We start from the raw sequence: 18,444 nt of genomic DNA, 5'->3' as shown, positions 1-18,444 counted from the left end.
AAACCTGGCATTTTAACAGGAGTGTATAGATTTTCTATACTTAAATATTTTGGTAATGTAATATTGTACATATTGGGTTCCATTAGGAAGAAATACTTTGAAATATGCTGTATTCAGGAAAGCATCTCCACCTCATTAAAGCTACTGTCTGTTTCTAGGGTCATATCCTTCAGTGGCTGTGTAATCCTGGATATGGACAGAGCTACATTAATGAGATGCAGTTAAATGTTGCACTTATACTACTAGATTTTCTACAATACCTCTTCCTAATCAAGTCTGGAGAATTGTATAATACTAGTATCTGTTTAGTTGTGATGTTCCACCATACCAACAACTGAAGTCCACTTCATCTCCTCCTAAGTGGATATAGTCATCAGGAAATACAGTGCCAACTTCTTCAAATAATTTCATCATAAAATCATAAGTTGCATTCAAAATGGGGTTTATAGGTCCATAAGAGCCACTTGGATGTTTTCCACTGTAGCAGGGTGTGAGGATATCTTTTTTCCCAGTGTATAAAACAAAGACAAAAATAAAACAAAAGATTTATACTATTTTATTCTACATGAACTTGCATTTCTTACGTTCCTTTTAAAAGCGCTTCCAAGAATTTAAATGCTTTTTTTCCTTTTTAATGGCCAAGAACCTAATCCTTTCAAGTGGAATATGATTACTGGCTAAGTGTCAGATTTGGAAAATAATGACTCCTAAAACCTTTGTATTCACATGATATGATTTAGCTATTTATTCAGTACTTTTGTCCTGGATTCTATTTGTTTCCATTTATCTGAATCACTTAATGATAATCACTGACATTGGTAGAAACAAACATATATTATAGAAATACCTTATTAAACCTCTAGAATTTTGTTGCTAGAGGGTTGTAATACTTTTTTAAGGACAAGGAAAAGGCAACAGTAAATCAGGGCACTGATTTAAGTATAGGGATTTATACCAATAAAGCTGGATATTTAATATTCTTATTGGGTAAGGGCCAGAGGTGCAATTCAAAATTTTTCCCTACTGGTTCTGTGGGCATGGCTTGGTAGGCATGGCAGGGGAAGGATACTGCAAAATCCCCATTCCCTCTCCACTCCTGGGGGAAGGATATTGCAAAATCTCCATTCCCACGCCATTTTGGGGCCAGCCAGCGATGGTATTTGCCGGTTCTCCGTACTACTCAAAATTTCCGCTACCGATTCTCCAGAATCTGTTAGAATTTGCAAGGGGGAATGATTAGGAATATTTCTTTTTAAAACTATGTTAATCTTATTTAATGGCTCATGCTACAGTTTATATGTGCTCCTTCTTCAAAATAATAGGGAAAACCATTACATGCCAACAGTTTTCAGAAATGATGAGCGTGTGGGACTGGGCTGCCTGACAGGACACAGATCAATTATCCTGACTAGCTTAATACTGCAGTGTCAAATCTAGTCTAAAAATCTGGCTGAGTATGCAACCACAATTTATTAAATTTGTATGCTGCCCAAATCTCAAGTACAACAAAACATAAGAAGATAAATAAAAGTAATTGAAACCCTACCTACTCTCTTTATTAGAAGATATCGTATATAAAATCTGAACATATTTCATTTTCATTTCATTTTATTATGCATTTATAGGCCGCCCTTTTCCCTGAGGGGACTCAGGGCGGCTTACAATAAAAGGGGAAGGGGAGTGTAGGACAAATACAAAAAGAAATGTGAGCAAAAATAAATTAAACAATAAAACACAACATTCACTCGACATTCGGGAGGGGCTAAAGTAAGACTTACCCCCAGGCCTGACGGGCTAGCCAGATCTTGAGGGCTGTGCGGAAGGCCTGGACGGTGGTGAGGGTGCGGATCTCCACGGGGAGATTGTTCCATAGCGTCGGAGCCGCAACAGAGAAGGCTCTCCTCCGAGTAGTCGCCAGTCGGCACTGACTGGCGGATGGAATACGGAGGAGGCCAGCTCTATGCGATCTGATGGGACGCAGGGAGGTAATTGGCAGAAGGCGGTCTCTCAGATAGCCAGATCCACTACCATGGAGCGCTTTATAGGTGGTGAGTAGGACCTTGAAGTGCACCCGGCGATCGACAGGTAGCCAGCGCAGCTCACGGAGGATCGGTGTTATGTGGGCGAACCGTGGTGCGCCCACGATCACTCGCGCGGCCGCATTCTGGACTAGCTGAAGTCTCTGGGTGCTCTTCAAGGGCAGCCCCATGTAGAGCACGTTGCAGTATTCCAGCCTAGAGATCACAAGGGCTCGAGTGACTGTTGTGAGGGCCTCCCGATTCAGGTAGGGCCGCAACTGGCGCACCAGGCGAACCTGGGCAAATGCCCCCCTGGTCACAGCTGAAAGATGGTGGTCGAAACTCAGCTGTGGGTCCAGGAGGACTCCCAAGTTGCGGACCCTGTCTGAGGGGTATAAATTTTGTCCCCCCAGCCTGAGTGATGGTACGTTGGCCAAATTTTTGGGAGGAAAACACAACAGCCACTCGGTCTTGTCTGGGTTGAGTATCAGCTTGTTTGCTCTCATCCAGTCTTTAACGGCCTCAAGACCCCGGTTCATCACGTCCACCGCTTCATTGAGTTGGCACGGGGCGGACAGATACAACTGTGTATCGTCCGCGTATTGATGGTATTTTATCCCGTGCCTCCGAATGATCTCACCCAGCGGTTTCATGTATATGTTAAATAGTAGGGGGGATAAGACCGAACCCTGCGGCACCCCATAAGTTAGGGACCTCGGGGATGATCTCTGCCCCCCCACCAACACCGACTGCGACCTGTCCGAGAGGTAGGAGGAGAACCACTGCAAAACAGTGCCGCCCACCCCCACCTCCCGCAGTCGTCGCAGAAGGATACCATGGTCGATGGTATCGAAAGCCGCTGAGAGGTCAAGGAGAACTAGGATGGAAGCGCGGCCTCCATCCCTAGCTCTCCAGAGATCATCGGTCAATGCGACCAAAGCGGTTTCTGTGCTGTAACCGGGCCTGAAGCCGGACTGGAAGGGGTCTAGATAGTTAGCTTCCTCCAAGGTGCGCTGAAGCTGGAAGGCCACCACCTTCTCAACAACCTTCCCCACGAAGGGGAGGTTGGAGACTGGACGGTAGTTATTAAGGACAGCTGGATCCAAAGACGGTTTCTTCAGGAGGGGTCTCACCACCGCTGCCTTAAGCGTGGTGGGGAAGTGCCCCTCCCGAAGAGAGGAGGTAACAACCGCCTGGATCCAGCCTCGTGTCACCTCATTGCTGTTGGCAACCAGCCAGGAGGGACACGGGTCCAGTATACAGGTGGAGGCACTCACAGCTCGCATAGCCTTGTCCACATCCCCAGAGGCAACTTCCTGAAACTCAACCCAGAGATGGTTTGCCAAGTCTTCCCCCTGTGTCTCGGCTGGATCTGCTGGAGTGGAGTCCAGGTTCGATCGAAACCGGGCAACTTTGTCCGCCAAGAACTGGACATACTCCTCAGCCTTACCCTGTAAGGGGTCCCCCGTCTCCCTCCTATTTAGGAGGGAGCGGGTTATCCTAAACAGGGCGGCTGGGCGGGACTTGGCGGACGCTACCAAGGAGGCGATATGTGTTCTTTTTGCTGTTCTTAAAGTCCGAATATACTCCTTGGTGCATGCTGTTAAAAGTGCCCGTTTCGACTCGGACCTATCGGACCTCCACGAGTGCTCTAGGCATATCTGAATTATATGTAGTCAGGCAAGACCTGAATTATGTAAGAACGCAAATTGAATTTAAATAATATTTAATAATAAATATGTATTTGTATTTAGCTACCAATCTTCCTTTTCTCTTTTTTTATTCCCATTGTAAGCATATAGTGTTTTCAAATCGCCTTTCAGAATGATACACATTTTACCTTTTCTCCAAGACTGGGTATGTCCTGGCGTGTCAAACTCTGGAATAACTCTAATCCCTCGTAACCGAGCATATTCTATGACATTATGGACATCCACGGGAGTATAAACATGGTTGGGAGTATAAGCACCCTGTGGAAATAAACAAGAGGTAGCATTTTTTTTCTCAATACTCCAGAAAAATGTCAGCAAGTGAGAAGAATGGTTAAATCTAGGAGCAACATCATATTGCAACAGTCAAGCACTAGGATATAATCCAGATACAAATTATTTTTTTTATGAAATTAAGCACAAACCATATGTACCTTTTACTGATGATCTGTACTTTGAGTAATGTTAAGTAAAAGTGGGACATGGTGGCTCAGTGGCTAAGACGCTGAGCTTGTCGATCAGAAAGGTTGGCAGTTTGAATCCCTAGTGTCAGGTAACAGTGAGCTCCTGTTACTTGTCCCAGCTTCTGCCAACCTAGCAGTTAAAAAGCATGTAAAAATGCAAGTAGAAAAATAGTTTTTTTCTCCTGCACTTTGGTGGGAAGATAACAGCGTTCCGTGTGCCTTCCGTGTTTAGTCATGCTGGCCACATGATCATGGAGATGTCTTTGGACAGCGCTGGCCCTTCAACTTTGAAACGGAGATGAGCACCACCCCCTAGATTTGGGATGAGTAGCACATATGTGTGAGGGAAACCTTTACCTTAAGTAAATGTGAATCATTCTCTGAAATCCTAGGAGAATTTAAGCTTGCTTCCCTATGTATTATTTTGATGAGTGACCATGTATCTATTGAGGGACTGGCAAATGACTTTTATGGATGAAAAACTGATATTGTTTGCTGTATCTCTGAAGATCTAGCCCATGAAATGTGAAGTTGGTAATTGAAAAAGGCAGGAAAGAAGATGGCTTTGTGTATTCTTTATGAAGTTATTTTATGCCTATTTTGTCAATAGGAATACATCTGCTGCTCTGCTATTGACATAACCCATATCAAATAAAAAAATGTTACAACCACCAAAACAGCACAAACAGATAAATACAAAAAGAACGATAAACAATACCGTAAATATAGGAATAATTGAGTCTTCAGGAAGCATCATATGTCAATTCACAGAACTTGGTAACATTTTAAGTTCACCCGCAGTTCCTTACTAGCTAAGAGGAACACTGAACACTACATAGTAATCTTTGACCACCTTCACATTATTACTAAAAAAGGAGAAATTAAAAATTGGCTTAAGGCCAAATAAAATCTACAGTGCAAAATCACGTTTTGTAACAAGGAACCGGGTGATAGGTTATAGGAGTTTTGTGATATCTGTCCAATAGCAGGGCAGGGAGAAGACCTTTGCAACAACATTTAGAAGAGACTGCTCTGTAAAGATAAGATTCAAAATAAACTGCAGTTCTAAATCCAAAAGGCATTATGTGATCAGTTCTTTGGTCTGTTTCATTGTTACTGTTGTTGTTTAGATTTCTTTTATCTTGCCTTCTTTTGTCCACTCAAGATGACAACCGTATTTAATACATGGTTGGTCTCAATTGCCATTGTTAACTGAGGACTACCTATAAACTTTATAATTACATTTTATTATTATCCTTTCTCTGAAAGTTTAGTGAATAGCATAAATATTCAAAATGGTGTACCTGAATTAAGAACGTTTTAAGTATGCTGACTGTGATTCTTTTATATTATTCTTTACCTGTATCTTAGTTTTAGGATTTTTATGTTATTTGATGCTGGTTAAAATAATGTAATTTCATTTCTCTTCAATAAACTACAAATCTTCTACTCTATTGGAACATTACCCTGAATTACTATTTTCACATTTCACAGATTGGAAGTGTCCAGATATGTTAGCCCATCACTACCAGTCAATAAGGTGACCCTAATATAACTGACATATGAGAAAGAGGTCTCTGAATTTTATTTTTTTAAAGACTTGCCACAAGATTTCATATGTTCTTACTTACCTGGGCATTCAATTCTGGAAAAGTGGTACTTTCATAAGGAAAGGAAGGATCATCTACAATGTGCCAATGTAGGACATTGAACTTGTTAAAGGCCATGGCATCCTGTGATAGACAAGATGGTATTTTAGTGACACACTCTACACCCAAAAATTAATTTATATATGTGGGAATTTAAAATCCGATTTCTACCATAAGAACAATCTCATCACTGTTTCTATAACTACTACATTATTTTTAGGCCTAAGAGAACTCAATGGAGGAAAGCTTTACATACAAATACTGTAAATTTTTACAAGATATTTAATTTTATGTAACTTATTTCAACAAGTGGTCACAGGATGCAAAATATAATGACCTAAATAAGATAGCTGCCAAAGAAGGTATTTATCACAGAGCTTTCCACATGTTGTCGAAATGCATAGGCATATATTGACTATGTAGATGTCTTTACAGTGTAAAATTTAGGCCTTAAGCGTGTTCCTCAAAACTACCTGAGTACTTGTCTGTATGTTGTGGGTCCCACTGATTAGGAATTGCTGCCTGACTGGACCATGAAAAGGGGTCTCAGTGGTGTCTCCTTAATGAAAGCCATTCCCACTGAGGTATAGTTAACCCCCAACCTGCTGCTTTACTGTAAAGCCCTAAAAGTGGTTTTGTCAGCAGGCTTGGGGACCATGAATGGAAACTGACCCAATCAAGTGGTTAATGGGAAGAAATTGTTTAGACCAGTAGCTTCTCCCAGCTCAGTGAAGAAGTCTAAATTAATGGATTCTATTAAGTTCTTCCTAATGTTCTAAAGAACCTGCCTTCTGTAACTAAACACATTCTGCATCCTGTACTCTGAATGAAAGAGAAGAGAGCTTCTGCTATTTCCCCTTTTCTCATAGGCATTTTCTTGTATTTTATTATTCTGTCAAATATGTTCTTACATTGAGTGTACCGGTATGGAGCCAACTGTTTCATGCCATGGCCTCATTTCATTGGCCTTTTTTCTTTGCCAAAATCCAACAGCTATTCACTCTTCAGTTTTCTAGGTCATCCTTTCACTGAATGAAAACCCGTCTATGGATCTTGGATTTTGCCTTTAGACCGTTATGTGCAAAATGGTTTTACTGGTACATCTTGCTCATGTTACCCAGAATTTTAGGCTTCGTTATTAGCATTCTAAAAGGGTGACATTAGCTTTTTTAACATGGAAGTTGAAGCCTCTTCTCTAACTTTAAGAAAGCACGTTGTTCTCTTCTCAGCCAAGTCCACTTCGTTTGGTCTGTGAGAACTTGTTTTTTCAGCAACTATATACAATAGAAAGTGCATCCTGGAAGACCTGAGATATATATGCAAGTATTAAGAATCAAACTCGACTGGGAAAGGAAATGTATGTAACTTATACATTTGAGGTTTGAGCAATAGGAAGCATTAATGCTACATAACATTTTACAAGAGGCAAATTTATGTGTTGTGTAGTCTCTTTCCCAGTCAATTTTGATTCCTGAGTTTTGTCTGAATTTCAAGGCAAAACATTATAATTTCTTCAAATGGATGCCACTTATATTGTTCAGTAGAGAAGCCCCTCTTAAAGATAATTTGTTATCCAAATCTGTTATTAGACATGTAGAAAAGGGTTTTCTCTGTTATTACCAAGCTATGGAATCTGCTCCCTTTGAAGTTGCACTCAGTCTTCCAATCTTTCTGCTTTCTTTAATTAATCAATACGTTTTAAACTGATTTAAATTAGAGATAGTTCTTGATTTACAATCCCAATTGGGACCAGAATTTCCATCACTAAGTGATGCAGTTTTAAAGGGAGATGTCACATGACCACACAATAATCAAAACCCCACTTTTTCTGGTTGCCATTATAACTCTAGACATGAGGTTTGTTAAGCAGAGGGAATCCCAGGTAAGAAGCTCAGGTGTAGGGAAGAGCTAGGTGACATGCAAATGAGGAGGGTGCTGTGGTGTGGTATGAATACAGAGAGGCCAGGAAGAATATGCTGCGGCTCAGGGGATTCTTGGTGTGCTATGGCTCTACAGTTGCAGCAACTCCCTGAGCTGCAGTGCAATTCAAAGCTGCAGTCATCCTGGGAAATGTCATCTGCCCCAGCCTGGCCCACCACAGCCTGGAAAGCCTTAGCCACTACAGGCCATCCCAGCAGCACAGTGCAGCATGCCTCAGTCTGTGTACCCTGCAATCCACAGGCTCTTCCATGCCTTGCTGACCTTGGCCTTTTTCTCCTGCTCTTGGTGAGGCACAGGCAGCCTGGCCCTATTGTAAGAGAGGAAGTTGTTGGCCATGCTCGGACTTTCCCTTGAGGCCACTTGTTTGCTTCATTATCATGATCCTTTGGAAAATTTGTGAGCGTTGTTCTGAAGCATTGTGAGAAAAGGGCATCTGCCATTCTCTAAGTCACCTTTTTCTAAAGGTGTGGCAAAACTGTGTGTGCGCATGCTATCATGCGTGCTTTCCCACCCACCTGCGCATGCATGAGCGACTGCCCACATGCATGTGGGAGCGAACGCTTGCGCGTGCAGGGGAAGGAGAATATTCACCCTTCCCATGCTCCAGAGGCTTTCCTGAAACCTGGGGAGGGAGAAAACAACTTCCCTTGGCCCTCCGGGGGAGGGGAGGCCGTTTTCGCCCTCCCCAAGCTTCAGGAAACCCTCAGAAGACTGGAGAGGGCAAAAAACAGGCCCAACGGGTCAACCGGAAGTTCAGAAATGAACTTCTGGCTGGGGTGTTGGGCCTGTTTTTTGCCCTGTCTAGGATCCGAAGGCTTTCCTGAAGCCTGGGGAAGGGAAAAACAGCCTCTCCTGGCCCTCCAGAAGGCTGAAAAACAGCTGGCCAGCGCACGCATGCGCCCTGGAGTTGAGGGCTGCCACGCTGGCAAATATGGTTCCGCGTGCCCCCTTTGCATGCCATCATGACTCTAAGTAGTTCTCCCAAGACCTGGGGAAGACCTCAGAAACTTTCTCAGAAGACTTTTGAAGCATTGCGGGAAAGGGGCAGACTGTTTGGAACGATGTGCCCGATTTGAAAAATTGAGAATGAGTTCACAAACCATAAGTTCACGAGGGCTGCCATGTGCCTAAATTTTGATCACATGATTCTAGGGGTCCTGCAACAGCTGTAACTTCATTCAGTGCTGTGGTAACTTTGAATAGTCACTGAACACATGGTCATAAATTGAACATTACAAGTATTTAAGTTTTTCTAAAATGATAAGCCGCAGTGAATGCCTTCTGGGAAGGTAGGAAAAATATGAATTGAATAAGGAATAACAACAGTAAATACTATAATGGAAGTCTTAAGTCAAAGCTCACCCACAACATGCAGAGATTGATACACCTATCTTATTCATTTATAGTCATTCATTTTAAATGTCTACTAGAATCTTCTCAACCTGTAGTTGTAGATGGCAACTAGAAGCTTCATATACCAAGATAACTCAGCATATAATCTGGATCACTTACCAAATTAGTTAGAATAACTTTCAGTGGCAGGAAATGTCGTGATGTATCCAGCAAGATTCCTCGATATGCAAATCTTGGAAAGTCACTTATAACAGACTCATTAACAAAATACTGTTGAAACAAACAAAAGAGCCATATGCATGCGTGAAATGTGGCAGATAATCAGATTTGACTTTTGCGTTAAGATACATTTATTCAGGTGTTAAACTTCATTTTCTAGCATATAAAAGTTATCAAATATTTTGCAATGCATTTAGCCTTAGATTTGAAAAATTATGTATTTGTATAAAAAATTACTACTATTCCTTCTGTTTGGAAAGGGTATATTTTATTACCTGCAAACAAAATATTAATGCATATGTTATATTCAAATATAAATACTGCTTAGTGTAAACGTCAATAAAATATTGACATACGGTTCCAAAGATTATAAGCAAATACATAATTTGTAATGTACCTTCTGCTTATTTTTGACTCTATCCCCTGCCTTCCTCCAGCTATTATCCAGATTTTTTTTGGATAGCAGCTCCCATCATAACCAAGCTGATATGGTCACAGCCTATGAAATGGTGAGAGTTGTCCCAACAACCAGCCAAATAAAGGACTCCCAGTTTAGTCCTGCTAAAATATAATTAATAAACAATAGACCAGAGAATATCGGAAACAAGGTTGAAATGATATATTATAGATAGGTAGGCAGATAGATAGATAAAGTTATTAGAATTTCAGCAGAAAAATTACAATGCATTCAGAAAGTATTCAGATCCCCTTCACTTTTGTCAATTTTGTTATGCTGCAGCCTAATACTACAGTTGTTAAAATCATTTTTTCTCATTAATCTACACTGAATACCCCATCATGACAAAGTGAAAACAAAATTTTAGACTGAAAATGGCTGTCCACTGACGGTTACCATCCAACTGGATTGAGCTTGAGAAGATTTGCAAGGGAGAATGGCAGAAAATTCCTCAATCCAAGTGTGCAAAACTTGTCACACCACTCAAGGCTTAATTGCTGCCAAAGGTGCTTCAACAAAATATTGATTGAAGGGTCTGAATACTTACGACAACGTGATATTTCAGTTTTTTTTCTTTTTAATAAATTTACAGAGATTTCGTACATTCTGTTTTCATTTTGTTGTTTTTTCGTTTTCATTTTGTCATTATGGGGTACTGAATGTAGATTAATGAGAAAAAAATGAATTTAGCAATAGCAATAGCAATAGCAATAGCAGTTAGACTTATATACCGCTTCATAGGGCTTTCAGCCCTCTCTAAGTGGTTTACAGAGTCAGCATATTGCCCCCACAGTCTGGATCCTCATTTCACCCACCTCCGAAGGATGGAAGGCTGAGTCAACCTTGAGCTGGTGAGATTTGAACCGCTGAACTGCAGATAACAGTCAGCTGAAGTGGCATGCAGTACTGCACCCTAACCACTGCGCCACCTCGGCTCTTATACTCTTAATTTCAACAACTGTAGAATCAGGTTGCAGCATAACAAAATTGACACAAGTGAAGGGGGGTCTGAATACTTTCTGAATTCTTCAGTATTCTGCAGTATTACTTTATTGTATTAAAATATTGTTCTCAATAAATAAATGTATGTTAATATTACCTCCCAAAGTAACCTCAAATCACATCACAGGGGTATCAAACTGGTGGCATGCGGGCTGAATGTGTCACATGCAGGCCACACCCACCCCAGCTCCGCGAAGGGAAAAAATGTCACAATATGTCCAGAGGTGGGCTGCTGCCGGTTCGGACTGGTTCAGGCAAACCAGTAGTTCCCACCGCCGGCTGGGTCTGCCCACCCTCCCCAGCGCTAGCCTGTCCTATTTATCTCACTCTTTGGCTTTGTTCCCCACCCATGAAGCCCAGCTGATTGCCGCACCGCACATGCTCTACTTACTGCGGCTGCTGAGAAGATATGTTGTGTGTTTGAAGCCGTACGAAAGTGAGGAATACATGCGAGCGAAGCGAGAGAGAAAGAATGCACACTCACATTTCCAGCGAACCAGTTGTTAATGTATGTTCAGCCCACCTCTGAATACGTCATGTGACGGCAACATGACGCAGTCAGTTTGACACCCGTGACAAACAGCAACATCTGGAAGTGCTAAAGCCAAACCTGAAGAAAATAATGTACCATCTGGGATACTCACAGTCCCACAATCATCTTCATATAATAACTGGCTGAAAGTTTCCAGACCTGGAAAGAGAGATAGATGGATATAACTTTATTCCTGAACACACAAGAAATATTGTTTTGAAGCCAGAATCACTAAGATATTCCAAAGACACTTAAGTAAACAATGGGTCTTGTTCCTAAATTTATAAACTTTCTTTTAAAGAGGGAAAATGGATAGACAAAGACCTGAAATGGGACTTATTTGTGGCACAAACTGTATTGTATATGCAGAAAGTATGAGCTCTTCTTTTGAAAAGGTTGAGAAATGAAAGATGAAGAAGCACACATCACTTATATTTCCTGTCTCATCTTTTCCTCTGAATATTTGCAACAACAGCAAAGCCAACCACTAGTAAATACTGGACGGGCTATTAATGTTTTGCAATTTACATTGATATGTTTCCAGTTGATTATAGTATAATATGGACCCCATCATAGACAGGTTACAACTGTCTACACTCAGCTTTTAACATGACCCATATTAAAACAATTAGCTTACTGTTTGGGAGAAAAGTCAATATAATAAAAGTTTTAACATAATATAAGAGTTGGGATTATATGCAAATCTGGAATTTGGGTCACCTAATAAAGCTAATTTACAAAGATTTAGGAAAAATAAATAAGAAGTTTTTTTTTAATGCAATTCATAATTTGCAAATGTAAGGACCTGCCCCAGTTGGTCCCTCAGGAAAGCAAAATTCTTGAATCCATTGAATTGAATCAAAAGAACTTTTATTGAAAGAATGTGGTTGCAATAAAGTCAGGTGGTATCTGAAAACACCCATGCAAAGCACAAAGCAATTCTTTCATATCCCCAAACCCACCCCCACCCCACATACCAGTTCATCGGCAGCCAATGTGATGCCGCAAGGTTGTTTTGAGAACACAGTTCAACTCTAAGGGCATGACGGCCTTGGAACCAGGGAGGGAGTCTGTTCCATTTCTGAAGGCAATGCCCATCTTAATTCCCAAGCAATTACAGCAAAAGCAAAAGCATGCGAAAAATGCTAGCAAGCAATTCTCCTCCCACCTTTCCAACAGAATGCCAAGACATGATAATGGACCTGACAGCAATATCCATTGCCACAGATTGTCAACACTGTCAATAGATGGTTTTCAAAACAGAGTAGACGTTTGAAAGGACATAGGTTTATATCAGTATTAACCACGATTGCTAAAAAGAATCTTTATGCAGAAAGATGATTTTTTTTCCAAGTGATGCTTGGAAAATTCTAAAGTTCATTGTGATAATTAATAATTAGGACACTTCATTGAATATTATTACAATAATAATAATTATCACAATGATAAGAGCATGCTGGGTGAGTAGGAAATTTCCATCCTCTGTTATTTTGAGACTCACCTCTTAATATTCCCCAAACTTTGTCTGCTTTTAACACAGATGTGGGCTTTGATACTTGGAGATGATCTTAAAAGGAAAAAAATATTTAACATGGAATTATTATTCAGTAAAACAAACCATGAAACAACCACTTAGAAAATTAGCACACTGAGTGCTTATACGTGCAAACCAAATGTGGAAGCAGGTGTCCTATGGGTCTAATGAAAGGAAACTAAGCCCATTTAGAGCAAATCACTTTCCCACTACAAACAGCCTCTAAGGAATAAATATTTCTTGACATCAGGTCTCATATTACTTGTGATTTCCCAAACCGAATGAAGTTGCTCAGGAAACAGGTTTGTGTACCTGATTCACACCTCATCTGCTTTTGCAATGGAACAAGATAAATCAGCAAATATTTCTAAGAAGCTCACAGTACTGCATATGGCTACAACATATTTTTTTCTCCATGGATGTGATCAATAGGTGTTGTCGTACTCTAATGCCTTTCATATGCAGTAAGGTTTCTAACGAAGGTGCAAAGACAAAGCACAAATGGAAATGTGTGAGGTATTTCCCTATCTATGTCTGTTTGCGGATACATTGCTCTGAAAAGGAAATGAAATTTCATCCAGCTTAGAAAATGTTCAAGGTCTTTCATTCAGACACCCACATCCCTGAATAGATTAGGGGGGAAAAATAATGTTAACAGGATCACAATCAAGCTGCATTCCTTCTACTGAAATTAAGAATCTTTATAAATTCAAGATTATGTCATCCTCACTTCACAGGGAAACTTTAGTATTTTATTAAAAATAAAGCCTTTAACGAGATGAGAAAAAATTCCAAAATCAGTGCATTGACTCCTGAGCATGTGGAATCCTAAACAATTACATGGGGAAGGAGATGGAAAAAGTTTCAGAATGAGGAATTGAATCGTGTATCTTTGAGAAGGAATCATCTGATAGAATATTAGATTTTATTGCCAATCCCATTTGTGTTGATCAAATATTTCAATTATCAAAATATATACATCTAGTTTGCACAGTGAATTATTTGACTGGGTATATAACATTCATCTCCATCTATCTTTATAATTCGATAAGCTATGAGTAATGGATTGTGAATATAACTTTGGAAGTCAGCAGGAACGCCATAGCCTTCAGGTCACAAGTGAGACAAAAGATATATCAAGCTAGAAGGAATGGGGATGTGGGAAATGTCTCAGAAGAAATCCTCCCTAGTTCTCTGGAAAGTAAAGGCAGGGGAGGGCAGAAGTGCTTTCAGATATGCAAGATTCTATTATTCAACTATTCTATTACTATTGCTCATGATTTTGGTTTCTTATCGGAACTACCATAAAGGGCTGACACTATATAACTGTATCATAAATACATATATTAGTCACAATGAGTCTTATTAAAGAAATTTTGACTTACAATATCACAATATTTTATTCAATTACTCACCAGATAAAATTTTAGATAAGAAGGTGGTTATTACAGATGATTAAAATAGCGTCCAATACAGTGGTAGGATTCAATTTTTTTTACTACTGGTTCTGTGGGGCATGGCTTGGTGGGCGTGGTGTGGTTTGGTGGGCGTGGCTTGATGGGCATGGCAGGGAAGGATACAGTAAAATTTCCATTCCCTCCCCACTCCAGGGGAAGGTTACTGCAAAATCCCCATTTCCTTCCAATCAGCTGGGACTTGGGAGACAGAGAAACAGATGGGGGTGGGGCTAGTCAGAGGTGCTATTTACTGGTTCTCTGAACTACTCAGAATTTCCACTACTAATTCTCCAGAACTGTTCAGAACCTGATGAATACCACCTCTGGTCCAATAATATACCCATAAGAAAATAAGGAAGACAGAAGACAGGCACAATTCTATACAGATTTATATTGTCAGATACTCACAGGATTCATCTGATGTAATACTAGGGAATTTATCACATTCGGAATCCTTTGAAGTGATAATCACCTGAAGCAAGGACAATTCTGTTTCACATAGGGATTTTTTCTCATCTTGATTTTGCCATTTGGAATAGCCAAACATATATTCATAATATCTGGAAGTAAATTCAATGGCACGGAAAAATGTAATTCAAAGTTTGCTTTCTAGCAAGATAGTCACAAACTGGAGAAACCCATATCTAATAATTCAAAAAGAGACAAGCTATTGTTTATTTTTTCATAATAGAGAGACTATACATAGTGTTAATACTTTGTGTTATTTTAACGAGTTTTCAAATTATTTCTGGTCAGAAATAATTTCTTTGAACCTTGATCCCCACAGCAAGATTTGAATCAACAATGGTTTCAGTCCGTTGAACCATGGCTTGTTCTAACTATAATGGTTGAGTTCAAACATTGAAATAAACTGAAAGTCAACAAGATAAGAAATAGCTTAGCATATCTGCATAACTTCCAATTACTGAAACAGAACTTTTAAATCGATCTGAATATACCAATTCTGTGTTAAACCTTGGGTTTTGAAATTCAGAAAAAAAATTGTATTATTTTTAAGATCCTCTCTCAACACCTACCCACAATTTTCAGCCAACATAGAAACTAGTTGCAGCAACAGCCTTTGGATGGATAATGTCATAACACTGCTGCACAAATGATGTGAATTCGGTAATCTGGTTACCTTGTGACGTTATTACTTCATTTGTGTGATTATTTATTTTTAAAATTTACATGCCGCTTGCAGTGATTCTGAGCAATTATTGCGTTTAAGATGCTACTTGTTTTCAGCTGCAGATACTTTATATTGACAATGGTATATTCTAAAGGTACTAACTTGGGAAAAATTGTTCTAAATTGAAAGGCAGTTGTCTCTGAGATCACTTTAGTGTAATTATCCCACCTATAATGGAAAGGAGCATTAACCATGCATTTCCTGCTGTCTGTTGCTTCACTGAAGTATGCTCAGAATCTCCACCATCAACATTTAAAATTTATCTGTAAAAATGCATATTTTTATACACTTGGATTCTAGATGTTATGCAATAGTCAGTGCATTCTTTTATTGGTACCAGACCTACAACTATCCCAAGTTAGTTTAAGTATCAGACAGACAAGAATCACGCACTTTCAAAAATAATGAGAACACAGGCTTCCAGTGTGAGTCTTGGCTGACTAAATAATGAACAAAGATGCCAGATGCCAGAATAAAAGACCAGTTAGTAAACAAGCTCTTCGCATTTTTTCGGAGAGGGGGAGATTGGGAGATCTTTGGTGAGTGCTGATAGGCAGCTCATTGTAAGAAGACTCTAAAACACTTGTCTCCTATGGGTTTGAGACAGTGGTGAAATTATTTTTTTTTACTACCGGTTCTGTGGGCGTGGCTTGGTGGGTGTGACAGGGGAAGGTATACTGCAAAATCTCCATTCCCTCACCACTCCAGGAGAAAGATACTGCAAAATCCCTATTCTCACCTCACTCTGGAGCCAGCCAGAGGTAATATTTGCTAGTTCTCCGAGTACTTTACTCTCTGAGAGTAAAACGTATTTTCTAATCGCCTTTAAAAATGGGAACTTAATTTGACATGTGGTGAGTTTTATGTTCTTCAGATTTAAGAAATATTAAATAGAGTCTCAAAAATTTTAAATAATATACAATTGGCAAAAAGCAAGAAAAAAGGATTTTGATTTAGGAAAGTTTAAAATGGATCAGAAAACCAGAAGTTTGAAATATTGATATTTTTTTTTGCTGCAAGTCTTGAAAAACAAGTATATAATTAAATAATAGAATAGAATAGAATTAAACTCATATAGGAAGTAAGGTTTATTAAAGTTGAAAATAGATACTGGAAGGAACCAAATCACCAGGCTGACAAGAGTTCAAATGAATGAAAACTATATCTATCTATATTTATATCTATATCTATCTATATCTATATCTATATCTATATCTATATCTATATCTATATCTATATCTATATCTATATCTATATCTATATCTATATCATCTATATCTATATCTATATCTATATCTATCTATCTATCTATCTATCTATCTATCTATCTATCTATCTATCTATCTATCTATCATCTATCTATCACCCTCTACCTAGACTTTCAGAGTTTCAAGACATGGAAGATAATACAACTGAGATTATCAAAATGGGAATACACAAAGCAAATAAGAACAGAACAGAACAGAATAACTGAGTTAGAAGGGACCTTGTAGGTCTTCTAGTCCAACCCCCTGCTTAGGCAGGAAACCCTATACCACTTCAGACAAATGGTTATCCAACATCTTCTTAAAGACTTCCAGTGTTGGGCCATTTACAACCTCTGGAGGCAAGTTGTTCCACTGATTAATTGTTCTGTCAGGAAATTTCTCCTTAGTTCTAGATTGTTTCTCTCCTTGATTACCACACATTGCTTCTTGTCCTGTCCTCAAGTGCTTTGGAGAATAGCTCGACTCCCTCTTTTTTGGGGCAGCCCCTGAGATATTGGAACACTGTTATCGTGTCTAAGAAAAGAATCTGGATCTTGATGCCTTGTAGACAGAAGCTTTTCAGCAACCAATGTAATCAGAAGGGAAGCTTAACAGTCATTCAGTCCATGCCTCTCCAAAGGGCATGCACCTGTACCCCTTTAGATGCTCCAGTAGTGGTGAATATATGTAACTCAGAGTTGAACTGCTGGTTTCCTGGGAGCTTCTGATTTCTGATTTTTATCTCAGACATTTTGTTTCATGGTTAGAGTAACATCAGTGCCTCACTCTGATGTTACCCAATCTGGCAACGAAACATCTACGGGAAAACAATCAAGTTCAGAGAACACCCATAATTCAACTCCTTAGATATTTCCGTACTTCAGCTCCTAGCAACCACAGCCAGACTAGATCTGTGGTAAGAGATGCTGGGAACCGTAGTTCGATAACGTCGGGCGATATACAGCCGCTCTACCCCGTCCAACTATATAGATCCCATAAAAGAGGGCAGGAAGGATACAATTGCAGCATTTCATGCGATGGCTTAAGCAGAAGAGGGAAAACTCTCCTGCTTAAGAGGGAAAACTCCCCAGCTCAAGATAGCTTCTTTCGCTTAAAGCAGGGGTGTCCAAACTTGAAGACTTTTAAGACTTGTGGACTTCAACTTCCAAATTCTGGAAGTTGAAGTCCACAAGTATTAAAATTCTCAAGTTTGGACACCCCTAAGGCTTCATTGGGAGAAAAATTCTCTAGCGGATCTGCAAGAACCATCCCGGAGTTCTTCCCTCTATGCCAGGGTTACCATGCTGATCCCCCTCCCTCACCTTTTGCTTTCCCCGCTCCTGTTATTCCGCTCCAACTCACCCCAAAGAGAACGGAGAGACTCACCTGCGGAAAGCGTCCTGCAACAGGGAGCAGTTCGGACCCGCGGAGGATCCCGGGCCGTGGACGATCTGGAACTGATCGGGCGCCAGCCGGAACCTCGTCGGGGAGACGCGGAGGGACTGGGGCAGCGGCCAAAGCGAGCCGTAAGGCGCCCCGGGGCTCAAGGACAGCAGCTCCTGAGGTCCAGGCGCCCACCTTGGGTACCGAGACGAGGCCGCCAGGGCCCCCGAAACGGCCAGGAACAATCCAAGCAGCTCCATGCTCCCCATCATCACCCGCCTGTTAAC

At 40.3% G+C, this 18,444-nt stretch overlaps 1 protein-coding gene across 1 annotated transcript in view; it reads right to left on the bottom strand.

Moving 5' to 3' along the window:
- Positions 1–18,444, bottom strand: part of HEXB (hexosaminidase subunit beta) — a 27,364-nt gene extending 8,920 nt beyond the window's left edge. Inside the window, exons 1-8 of the mRNA XM_032212705.1 lie at positions 18,161–18,444; positions 14,744–14,895; positions 12,846–12,911; positions 11,457–11,503; positions 9,294–9,404; positions 5,823–5,924; positions 3,859–3,988; positions 329–500 (exon numbers count right to left, since the gene is read on the bottom strand). Coding sequence (XP_032068596.1) covers positions 329–500; positions 3,859–3,988; positions 5,823–5,924; positions 9,294–9,404; positions 11,457–11,503; positions 12,846–12,911; positions 14,744–14,895; positions 18,161–18,429 — 1,049 coding nt within the window. The 5' untranslated portion in view covers positions 18,430–18,444. The remainder of the gene's footprint in view (positions 1–328; positions 501–3,858; positions 3,989–5,822; positions 5,925–9,293; positions 9,405–11,456; positions 11,504–12,845; positions 12,912–14,743; positions 14,896–18,160) is intronic.

The sequence above is a fragment of the Thamnophis elegans genome, chromosome 3 (genome assembly GCF_009769535.1).
Source record: "Thamnophis elegans isolate rThaEle1 chromosome 3, rThaEle1.pri, whole genome shotgun sequence".
Lineage (NCBI taxonomy): Eukaryota > Metazoa > Chordata > Lepidosauria > Squamata > Colubridae > Thamnophis > Thamnophis elegans.
Note: the sequence above shows the minus strand (reverse complement) of the source record. Positions and strands in the feature narration are given on the sequence as shown.